The following is a 12120-nucleotide window of genomic DNA, read 5'->3' as shown; positions in this document are numbered from 1 at the left end:
GTTGTCTGGTAACCATTGCAGCAGAACTCAGACCTACTGGCTGTTTCTACAGTTTGTAGCCCGTTTCCCTGCTGAATTTCACGTTCTTTTGCCGAATTCTCTTCGGAATCTTACTTTTTATGGATGAAATGGCACAAAATCGCTCAATCAAAAAAAAAAAAAAAAAAGTGCCCGTGTGCGATTCGAACTTGCGGCCTCCAGGCCAGCCCAACGCTTCGGCCAGCCTTATCGGACACTCTATCCACTACACTATTGACGTGAGAAGCTCGCGAAGCGGAAAACTGCTGCATAAAAGCCTCTTCTCATTTGTAACCCAGAAGTCTGTCGTGTTTTGAGAAATCCTAATCAACCCAGAGCTTTAACCGCCAGCTTACTGTTGAACGCTTCTCCAGTAAGCCAAAGGGGAGCGTATACAATCAACGGAACAGCGTTAACAGCATTGTTTATTGCAGGAAACAGGAAAGCAATCGTCGAACTGCGTGATGGTGGGACTCGGTGACTCGGCGCTGTATCGCTGCATCACGCTAGTTACTTTTACGCTTGATGAGTAAATGATGGATGGGTTTTAAGTTCTGACTACTCGAAGTTCCTTCGGTAAGCGTGTTTATGTAATAAATTCTCATTTTAAGCGTTCGGTCATTTATCTCGTCAGGTCAGAAGTTTCACGTTCGCGCAACTCATATTACAGGATACGTGAAACAGACGTCAGCAAACTTGTGCAAGAATATCTGCTAGCAAAACGACAGTAGGCAATTTTAGCATATCGTTACCGTGTTTGCGTTACCGTTTACCGTGTTACCGGAAGCCGCTGGCGACAGTGAAGCCTGTGCCGGTAAGTTACCATTCACGGTAACTCCCGCGCTGCGCAGTCGATTCCTGAAACACGGTAAACGGTAACGTAAACACAGTAACGATATGCTAAAACTCTCTAGTTTAGACTCATGTGAAACAGCGTAAACAGTTTACGAATGCCCAGTTTAGATTAAACGTGGTCACTTCTGCCTGCGCCACTCGCCCGTGTTGTTGACTGAAAGTTCGACCATGTTGATCAGTCGTATCAGAGATCAGACGTCTCCCGTTCAGTTGCAGGGCGAGTTTCATCATGGCGCCGAAATTGTAGCTTTATCTGACCCTTTGCAAGCCCGCTCTATGCCGACATGTTGTGCAGACGAGGGAGAACTGTGATTGGCTTCTTACTGACTCACTGAAACGTCACTTCACGAGTTGAGGAGGAAAGCCTTGGTGAAACCGTAACTGCATTTGTTTCCCTATTTGCCGATATCGGGCAACGAAACGGGTATGCATTGTTGTTTGTTAATCAAGGTTCCACGGTTATAAGCGCACACACAACACAATTTTTTTGAAAATCTCTTCACGACCCCTTTAAGCATTTGGTTCATCTTGATAGTGTGCAGTAGGTGTATTTGTGTGCTCCTCTTCACTTGGGGTGTGTGAACACTCTGATATATGAATACTGATCAAATAGCTGGTCTCTACATAGTTTGATTAATTCACGTATCTACTGTTTGGGTGTCTCGAATAAGCAGCATATTCTGCAAACAGTTCCTGCAAGAGTGTGAAAAGCACTTTGTTGGTACCACTCTAATGAAAACCTTACTGGCAAGTTGTAAAACTAAGCACCACTGAAATGATAGTGCACCAATTTAATTTGGATCATAGCACAACAGAACTGTATACCTGATTGCTTTGGCCTGAAATACAAGCTAATTTTTTCTTTCCAACCAAAGAGGTCATCACCATAAGTGGAACTCTCGTGCAAACCACAAGCGCTAGAGCGCAGTTCGTAGCAAATGCACCATGACAGGGAGGCCATATAAGGGTGTTCGTTACTGCTACGTATCTCCTTGCACAGAGATTGGCCAAACATGCCCTAGACTGGCTGTCTTGTTGTGCCACTGTTCTTGTTTAAAGGAGCCATGAAGAGAAAACACAAGTTTGGTACATTCAAAAGATTGCCTCGTTAGAATCATACTGACACCACTTACCGTAAACTTCGCTCAAATAAGCTACATAATTAGGAAAAAAGGGAATGGCCATGCGACCCACTAGCTCATTTCCTGCAACAGAATCTATGATGTCATTCGAGCCAGTTCTGCGATTGGCGGAGGCAGGCGAAAGTACCGTAATTACCCGATTCTAACGCGCCCCCGATTCTAATGCGCACCCGATTTTCCCGGCAAAAATCCGAAAAAACTTGCACCTCCGATTGTTACACGCACGGAACTTTGTGAGCAAGAAAAACAAATGCGAGAGAAACAGGCGATTTATTTCTCGAAGTAATCACTCATCTCACTCCTCGTCGCTCTCCGCTGACCACAACATCTCGTCCTTGGTGCCGTCAAGTGCGTTCGCAATGCCACACTTCATAACAGACGTTCAACCATGGTCGATGGGATCGTGGCCCACGCCTCAAACGCCCATCCTGCGAGCTTCTCCAGAGGCGCACGCTTCAGCCAACCGCTCGTTTTGAACGCGCGAGAGCCGCTGCTGCCATGGCTGTTATCAAGTGCGCAAGTGGAACGATTTGATGGTTTGTGTGAACGCCGATAGAAAAGCCTAGGCGCCTATACTTATGCTTCCTGCGTCCGAAAAATCGTTGCTAAAAGCTTTGGAGCCATCTTGAGATGGCGATGGGTGGGACGAAATTTCTGTTGCTTCGGCAGTTTCGGTTTCGTATCCGATTCTAACGCGCATACGAATTTCGACCTATTTTTCCGGAAAAAAAGTGCGCGTTAGAATCGGGTAATTACGGTAAACGCAAATTAGGCAGAGCTTACAAGCTTGCCGAACGAGCTATTTGTGCTTAAATTTAGGGCACATTCTTTTTAAAGCCGTAAGAATGGTGGTAAGTGTAAGTTACGAAAGCACATGTAAACATAGAAGTACCGCTTCGTACTGCAGTTGTTGGTACTGCGCGCACTATGCTTGTTTAGCTGCACAGAACTGCAGGGCTTTGGGGTTGTCTCAGACGACACTGGCCGATTGATTGACGCGACGGTGTCTTACGTGAACATATTTGTCGAGCGAGCACTACGTTTCACGAAACCATTTTCTCCCAGAACGAAAAAAAGGCAGAAAACGACACGCCACGGTATGGTGGCGCCATCTGCGTTCAGTAACGTAAACAAACGCGCGAATACCTCAGTGCCAGCGCCAACGTACAGGGTGGAGACACCCTTTGAACGGTCCCGTGCCGTTGCAGTTGGGTCAATGTGCACAACGCGTTGTTCTCGTTTCCCACGAGACCCAGCAATGCGAAACAGATAAGATGATTCAAACTTCACCAGTTAACCCCGTTGCGGCGATAATTTTAGCGCGGTTTTGATACAATGACTTGTTTCGGCAGCGAGCGAGTGGACCAAAATGGCGGCGCCAGCGCATACGTGTATCCACCCTGTACGGCGGATGCGTGGATCAAGGGACCCTAGGCTGCAGAGCTGTCGGTTCCTGTGATGTCATTTGGGACCACGAAAACGCACGATTGAGCGGGATGATCAAAATTTTTACCTAAATTGATTAATTTCTCAGTGAATAAAGCATCGTTTGCATTCGGACAAGCGCTGGGGGCACTATAAAACACGAAATCTTTCGAATAACACAAACTTGCATTTTGTCTTCATGGCTCCTTTAAACTACCTCGCTGGCAGTGCTGCTGGTGCTTGTAAACCAGGGAATTTGAGAATGTTGGTTGTTAAATTGGGGGCCATGAAAGCTGAGTCTCGTTTTCGTGTCCCCGTCACCTCTTGAACAGGCTGGTGGGGCAATGCAGGTGCACAGGGGAGCTTCGAGTAAGACAAATGTTCTGCTTTTTGAAACGGGTGCAACCGCAGGCACATTAGCTGGGGTGACTGGTGGGATGAGCCAGTCGAGGACATCTTGGGGAAAAAGGAAAGGGTCGTGGTGCATGTGACAATAGGATCATTACTTGGCACTTTTTTTTCTTGATTCAGTATTCACTCACCCCCTTTACTTGGCTGACTGATGCTATTGTTTGACGTGTGCTATAGTACTTTGGGATGTCCTGTACCTTACGTAACTCAGCATACTACAGGGAACAATTTTCCTCGATTTCTATATTTTTTCCGCTTTGGCGGGCGGCAAGCACAATCATTGGGTGCTGAAATCGGAGATGGCATGATGCTGTGCTAGCCAATCAGCCATCACCCATCCGGACTCCATTTTGTGTGGAAAACTGCCACCTGCTGTCATGGTTTTGGGTGTATTTGCAGCCAGTAACAATTTTGGTACATTTGGTGGCAGCACACTACCGTGTGAACTAAATCGTGGAAGTAAGGCTGTGCTCTTTGAGATGGCCAATGTGCATGTGTAGGGCTTGCAAACGTGATCATTACAGACCTAAACCTTAGGCAAAATGCCCATTTTTTCCCCTAAAGTCCATATCAAGCCTATATAAGGGAAGGGGAGCATTTTAAGTTTATTGTGCCTATAAGTGCCTATTTTGACTATATGGGCTTTTTAGCGCCTAAAAATGCCTTGTTTGGTTTTGTTTTTCGAGTTGATGGTCTGAAAGGACTGTTCGCTGTTAGGAAGCCTGCAACGGGGGGGGTTTTCACACTCCGTTGGCACAAGAAATTCGCGAGCCATGCCAAACAATCTGAGACGCGCAAACTGAACACGAGCCACTGCCACCGCGACCTCGCACATCAGCCAAACCACCAGAGGCCCGTGCGCAGTGGCATGGCAGCCAACCTCACCGACGTCACCCCTGTCTACATTGGCTGTTTTGTTCTATGCCCTCCTTCTGACGTGCTGTGTCCGCAGACCAACGGTGAAAACTTCTGCCCATTCGCTTTATCCATTGCTAATGCAATAAAAAACAAAAAGTGAATAAAAATGAACACGACACAGCCGTGTGCGTGCCACTCACAGAACAACCACATGCAATGCTGACGCACCAAAGTTTTAAGGTGACGCCATGAACACGTGCACACTTGTCCGCCGATCCCGGGAACACCGCCGGACAGCAAGATGCAGCACATGTGGGACGAAGAAGGAATGGGAAAAGGAGCTTATAGGAATTGACGTCTCGGCACTTTTAAAGTACTCTAGTAGTGACAGCTGCCACTTGCCATGCTGGGTAGCCTTCAAAGGCATTTGGGAACCTAGCAATAAGGGAATTAGTTGCAAAGGATGTTGCGGGCTGTCTAATATTAATAATCGGTACATAGAGCATAGTTCCTGAATGGTGTTATTCCCGCAGATTTGCTAGTCTTCTGCTTCTACGGAACAGAATAGCTCAGTAATTTGTACAGAATTATTGCACTTCCCTGTATTATCTGTAGGATTCATCGGTGCTGCAAAGAGCTGAGGAAGTCGTACTACTCTGTCAACGAATAAATACCTGCAGTAAAGGTCCTTCTTCAGTCTACAGTTGTGTCTTCAAACACCAGTTACCGATTGTGCCTCTTCCACCAGAGGTTATTGTTACCGCTTAGCATGCTCGGCTAAGGGCGAAAAACTGTGTACAGTGGAAGCCCGATCATACGTCCCCTGGTCTTACGACGACCTGCTTCTTACGACAGATCACCACGGTCCCAGCAAACTCCCCATAGAAACAATGCATTTAAAACCCCGATCATATGACGCTTGGGTACATGCGGTCCGCTGTTTACGACGGACCCTGGCGCGGATAAATCGGCGTCTTTCCCATATTTTACACAGCTTCGCTGCCTCGTCCGGACCTCCTTCATTCTTAACCCCCGTTTGACACTGCTTGATGTGTAAAGGTCTGCAGGCGGGCCAGACAACTTGCTGAACAGATGCACACAACAGGCGGGTACTCGTGAGCGGCAGTTAACCTTCGACGGCTCCACGCAGCAGCAGTACGCCAACAAGCCCACCCCGAGAAGTCGAAGGCAACGTGGCAGGCGGACCATGAATTTGAAGCTCCTGTCGATCCGCCAACGAACGCGATAACGCATACGACGCAGCCCCACGGCGATGACCGAACACCCGCTTTCCCTGCCCGCTCGATCCAAATTTCTTCCTTTCACGACACTCTCTTCCCATTTCTCTGCTCTCTGCTTATCAGTGTCTTTCAAAGCCGCATTGTCACTACACTCCTTTCTTTGGTAGAGTACCTCAATTCACGCGTGTCCGCTGCAAGGGTGGAGACGCGTATACATTAGTGCCGCCATTTTAGTTCAATCGCTGGCCACCACTTGCTGCTGCCACTTGACTTGCTGTGGCGGCCAGCAAGACCGCATTATAAAACGAAAGCAGCTATGTGTTGAGCACTTTGAACCAATAGCGATGGCATGGGACCGTTCAAAGGGTGTCTCCACCATGTACGGCAATGCTGCTTTTCTCATCTCCGCCTTGTACTATCGTTCGTTTCGCTTGGCCTTGGCAGTTTCACACTCGCCTTTGATCCTCTCAGTTTGCTCGACCACATCGGCCTTATCTCGCTCGCGCAAAGACTGGTGCTGGCGGTTTAGCTCGGACGCATGGAGAAGAGGAGCACAACATAGGCGTTGCTTTTTTTTAACTGGGGATTGCGTCCTTGCGCCATAAAAATCCGAACATCGATTTCAGCGAAAGGTTTGCAAATCACGGGAGAATGCGCTAAATATAGTAGTTCAAATAAGTTCTTAGCCCACCTATCGCGTGAGACAGTCTACTAGGCCAGCATTTACCCACACCCCGGTCGTACAACGCCCCGGTCATACGACGCTTTCTCGCGGTCCCTTGAAAGTCGTATTATCGGGGTTCCACTGTACTACAAAAACACTCGGCGGTGGTGCCAACAGCTTGGCAGACGACAAAAACGTCACAGCCGAAATTATTTACACCACGCAACACTTGAACAAGACTTGGCACATTCCTGTGCTTATTTCACACTCTTAGCAGAAAGCGTTTCTGCAGCTGAGAGCTAGGGCGCCACTCTGACCAAGAATGCTGAGCTCATTTCGAAAGTCTGGGACAGATCTGCCACCATGCCCAAAGGACCGATTGTTGCTAAAGCCACTCCTGTCTGACATAAAATTCCTGGGTTCCCTGTGCTAAAAGAACCACCGAAAATTCTGAGCACTAAACATTCTGATATTCTAAATAGAATCGGGTCATGGAGCGTCTCTAAGTACAAGCATGCTCCCCCAACTTCAGTGAACGTTGGGCGTTGTTTTTTCGCACACAATTATCTACTGAAATGAGTTACAACTTCAAATTGCAAATCGTTGAGATGGGTCTGGCTTGTCATGGCTTTTAAGCTTCTCTTTTGTTGTCAAATCACCCTGCATTTCATGTACATCTGTTAAAATAGCAACTTTTGTGTGGCTAATTTTTAAGAAAAAAATAACATGACTTTCCTGCAGCGTGAGACCTGTCTACTGTTTTACTGCAAGTAAAAAATTTGTCGTAAAATATGCTGCTGAAGTAAATAGAAACTGAGCTTATATGTGCCTAAACGTCAGTATTTGGTGCCTATGAATGCCTAAATGGCACATTTCAGTGCCTGTTTGAGTGCCTAAAGCCGTTATTTTTCATGCCTATAGTTCTGGTCTCTAGTGATCATGGAAGTATAGTGTCAAGTGTAGCCTCAAGGGAGAAGTTGCCAGGCATGCTGTTTTCCACATCAGTTTTTCTTCAGTGTGCAGGTATTTGGCAAAACAGCATGCTGTGTGCATGATCTTGCTAAAGAATGAGCATGCCCGCATGGCGGGCAAGCTTTTTGCTTTGTTTCCCTCTTCTCGACGGCCGATTTGTGATGGGGGCGGGAGGGTTTTTTTTTTTTTTTTCTTCTTGTGTCACAGGCAGGGAAGCTTTCCTTCGAAGGAAGCATTTTTGGCTTATTCTAAAGCATCAACGTCTGAGACTGATTCCAGAGGTCAAGCTTGCATGTATCTGGCCGTTTTGATTGTGTGCAAAGTAATAGGCTGACCAGAGAGGAAATTTCCCTGGTTTTTGTGGGAGGCTTGGTCTGATAGCCGAGGAAAATCCTATTTGCTTCTAATAGTGAGCTTTCGGATTGCAGCAAGGAATTACACGAGCAGTGTTTGGGGCATCTAGCTCAAGTGCACGCTACTTGAGGGACATGTAAGGCCTTTGCATCCTCGTGAAGTGAAGTTGACCTTCATTTGGCGAGCACTGCACCATTCCTGTAGCATTCACAGGCAAGATGCCCTACTCTTCGTATTCGTGCCCCTGTAACACAGCTTTGGATGTCACTAGGTGGGCAGTGTGGGGGCTTCTTCCTGTGCAGTGTCTTTGACCAAGAGGCCCAAATGTGACTTGTACGTTTGAGCAAAGCAGAGGATGTATATTTTGTGTATTGCTGTTAATTGCGCACGTATTTTTGGATCTGCTCGCTGGTGTCTTTTACTGTCCGTACTTTTTGCTAGTTTATGTCGGCAGAGAGTAGATCGAGGTGAATACAAAATGGTGCACACGAGTCGTCTTCGGTGCTTAAACAAATGGCGGCTGTTTGGTGCACGTTTCGGACACTGACTGCACTGGGAAAAGTCTTTCACAAAATTCCCGCCATGTACCTTTTTGGGGCCTGGGGAAGTGGTTAGAGAAAGCGGCTCTGGGAACACGCTTGTTACTGGCGGCCTGGTTGTTGTCACCGCCTGTTTCTCGCTTCTCGTGCAAGTTGTTGTCGCTGCACTTTCATGGAACAAACTGTACTCGCCCTGTTGTGCCAGTGCTTGCTAGTGTGCAGGCATTGCATTTATCTCATGGCAGCAAGCAGTGCTGCTGCTGCTGCTGCGGCGTTAGCTGCACTGTTGCGTGGGTGGATACGATAAAGCTGTTGTTGGCCTTGTGTGTCCCGTGTCTCTTTCTTGCGGGCCGGGGGGGGCAGCATGGGAAGAACATCATGTACAGGGGTGCCGTGCATGGTGGGCTGCTAGTCTCGAGGTTTCTGGAGCTTTCAAGTTGCCTCGCTCCGTTTCCTGACCCTGGCGTCTTGCACGCACAGCGCGACAGGCGAGGCTGCTTGATTCGGATCTCTGGCGCTCTGCTGGAAGCACGAGGTCCTCGCCATCCCATTGTAGCCCAAGTGTAGCTGCAGCGTGTGATTTTCTCATTCTGTACGATTGTCGCGTTGCCAAGTTAAGGCTACTGTTTTACTTGTAAAGCAGTACTGCTGGGTGCACAGGTTGCTGCTTTTGGTGCTGGCTGTTCCAACCACAGGCCGTCTTAAATTTGAGTCCCCTGGGAGCAATCCATTGTCTATTCATGCCCTTATTAAATGTGCCATCGAAGTATTTGAGATTCAAATGTGCATCGCATTTGTTTTGACTGAGCAAGTTGACATTACTTCTCAATTTGAGTGTGCAGATCATTTTGAATATCCGTTTGACTCTTCCCACCGGTATAAGGGAGGTGTGGGTCAGCTGGTTTGGAGCCGTGTTTAGACATCGCAGAAGGTGAGACCAAGAAAGAGCACAGGATGAGCACTCGTCCCGTGCTTCTCCGCTCCTTGTCTCACCTTCTGTGCGGTTTGAACATGATTCCTGCAGGTGGAGTTCTCCTATGAAAGTGCTGTTAATATTGCAGCTGGCCCTCTGGCTTCTTGTATGTCTGTAGCGAGCTTGAGCTCAAGTTGCGAAGAACGGTAGTAGGCACTTGGTTCTTGCTGATCACTAAATAAGAAGCTGCGGTAAAATAACTTTCCCGAAGTTCACACGAGCTAGGTGCTGCCACGTTGTGCATGCACTACTGTAGCAACTTGCACTGTAGCTGAAACGGGGACTTAGAATGCAAGCGCAATACTGGGAATGTGCTATTTGTTAGTGTATTTTGCAATGCATTTACCGTTTGGCCTGTTGTCCCAGCTTAGTAATTGTTGGAATGGTTTTGGCGTGCTTATGGTCAGGACTTTGAAACACGATATGGATTCTAATATATGTCATTAAATTTGGGTTTGTGCGCAAGGACGCGGGTTCAATCCCCGGCTGCGGCGGCCGCTTTTCTGATGGAGGCAAAGAGTGAGAACGCCCGTGTGTACGAGATTTCGGTGCACGTTAAAGATTGCCAGGTGGTCAAAATTCATCCGGAGCCCTCCACTGCGGTGCGCCTCATCGCCTGTGCAACTTCGGCGCATTAAAGTCTACATTCAATCAATTATTTGTGTTTGCGCTGTGAATTTGTTTCTGGAATTCCAAACCTTTTTACTATTTACTATACGGCTTGCTGGTGGTCAGGCACTTTCCTCTCTGTATTGAATTCCAGTTGACCTCTCAGCATGCACACAGGCCACTTTGCTGCAAGACAAGGATAAGAGATTAAAAAGACTGCCTGCAGTGCCCACGGCTGGGCCAAAAGATTACTGGCTGCTTGTTTTCTCATTCTGATGTTGCTGCTACATATTTTTGAGATGCGCAAACAAGTGCTGCTACCTGTTTATGAAACCTGTTAAGCTGGTTGTGTGTGAAACCTGAACAAGTAATTGCCCTTAGGACAGCCTTGTCTCGATGACAGGGCCTTTCCAGAGAGGGGCCTGGTAGGGGGGGGGGGGGGGGCTGTGGCCCAGTGACTGATGATCCTCCCTCCCTCCCCCCCAGCAGCAGCGGGGGAGGCCCTCCCGGGAGCGGGGGAGCAGCGTGAGCAGCAGCACGGACACGCGACGGGACAGCGTGGACACCTCCTCTGCTGCCACAGAGCCACGCGCAGCCAAGCCGGCCAAGGAGCCACCGGTCAGTGGTCGGGGGACTCCGCTGCCTCATGCTGATTCGCACAGGCCACATGAACCGTCAGGGGTCAGACTCTGGACGCTGTGTCGGGTATTGGGAGGAGACCTTTGACAAGCATTGTTTGCTGTCTTTTTTGCCAAGGAAAGACCAGTCTACTTTAAAGTAGCTGCCCGGCAGTTCCTGTTGTGCCTATACACCATTTTCCTTGCTAGAGGTGGACGCCGCCATTTGCTTTTTCTGACCAAGCGCTAGTTCCATCTATGAAGCGAACGCCGAAACCGCCACGCTGGGCTGTTAAGTGCTCCGTTCTCTCCGTGCGTCTGTTCGGTCCCTGTGCATTACCGAGTGAACCGTAGTGGTTTGGTGTTAAGTTAGCAGCTTCAGTGCTTGTGTGTGTGTGTTCTGTTTTGTTTTCACCCCCTGCGGATGGATTTTAGGTCCAATTCGCTGCCAGAGCACGAGATGCCAACCCCGGCTGTTGCAAGCAGCAGTAGCACTGGTGGTAGTGGTGCGGGTGGTGCTCCGCAGTTCTGCGATGCAAACGCTACCTGTATGTCAATCGATATCGGGGAGTAAATACGTATTTTCAAGGCCACCATGCTTGTTATGGTCACCGATTCGTCACATCTACGGAAGCGCGGACGTCAAATGCGGAGTGCTCACAGCGTGTGGGTCATGTTGACCCACGCTCACAATGGACTTTCGACGAGGCGATTGCTACGCTGTTGACATTGCAATGCAATATAATCTTTTTGAACCAGACTTATGACGGTTACTGACGAAATGAAATTACCTGGGTGGAAAATAACACGACCGCACAACCAGTAAAATTACTATCCGAAGGTTGTGATCATGATCAACCTAACTCTGTGCAGCGCATGTCGCTCCGAGCCCATCTTTGTGGACCTTCTGCTTGCACCACAAATGCTTTTTGCGATCAGCAGTAACTCATTTGTAATTGTAGTACCGTAATTACCCGATTCTAACGCGCCCCCGATTCTAGCAAAAAAAAAAACGAAAAAACTTGCACTTCCGATTGTAACGCGCACGGAACTTTGTGAGCAAGAAAAAAGAATGCGAGATAAACGGGCGATTCATTTCTCGAAGTAATCCCACCCATCTCCCTCCTCGTCGCTCTCCGCTGACCACAACATCTCGTCCCTGGTGCCGTCAAGCGCGTTCGCGATGCCACACTTCATAACGAACGTTCAACCATGATCGATGGGATCGTGGCCCACGCCTTGCACGCCCATCCTGCAAACTTCTCCAGAGGCGCACGCTTCAGCCGACCACTCATTTTGAACGCGCGAGAGCCGCTGCTGCCATTGCTGTTATCAAGTGTGCAAGTGGAACGATTTGACGATTTGTGTGAACGCCGATAGAAAAGTCGGCGCCTATGCTTCCTGCGTCCGAAAAATTGTTGCTAAAAGCTTTGGCGCCATCT

At 48.4% G+C, this 12120-nt stretch overlaps 1 protein-coding gene across 10 annotated transcripts in view; it reads left to right on the top strand.

The window, feature by feature from the left end:
* The window catches only part of LOC144175856 (uncharacterized), a 229436-nt gene that overhangs the window by 195415 nt on the left and 21901 nt on the right, over positions 1–12120 (top strand). For 9 of the 10 annotated variants that reach the window (XM_077704906.1, XM_077704915.1, XM_077704958.1 and 6 more), the window contains exon 31: positions 10548–10679. In XM_077704906.1, the coding sequence (XP_077561032.1) occupies positions 10548–10679 (132 nt within the window). The remainder of the gene's footprint in view (positions 1–10547; positions 10680–12120) is intronic. The other variant, XM_077704935.1, reaches the window with a different exon arrangement.

The sequence above is a fragment of the Haemaphysalis longicornis genome, unplaced genomic scaffold (genome assembly GCF_048455015.1).
Source record: "Haemaphysalis longicornis isolate Haplotype H1 unplaced genomic scaffold, Haemaphysalis longicornis Haplotype H1 scaffold_1, whole genome shotgun sequence".
In the NCBI taxonomy this organism is placed as follows: Eukaryota; Metazoa; Arthropoda; class Arachnida; order Ixodida; family Ixodidae; genus Haemaphysalis; species Haemaphysalis longicornis.
Note: the sequence above shows the minus strand (reverse complement) of the source record. Positions and strands in the feature narration are given on the sequence as shown.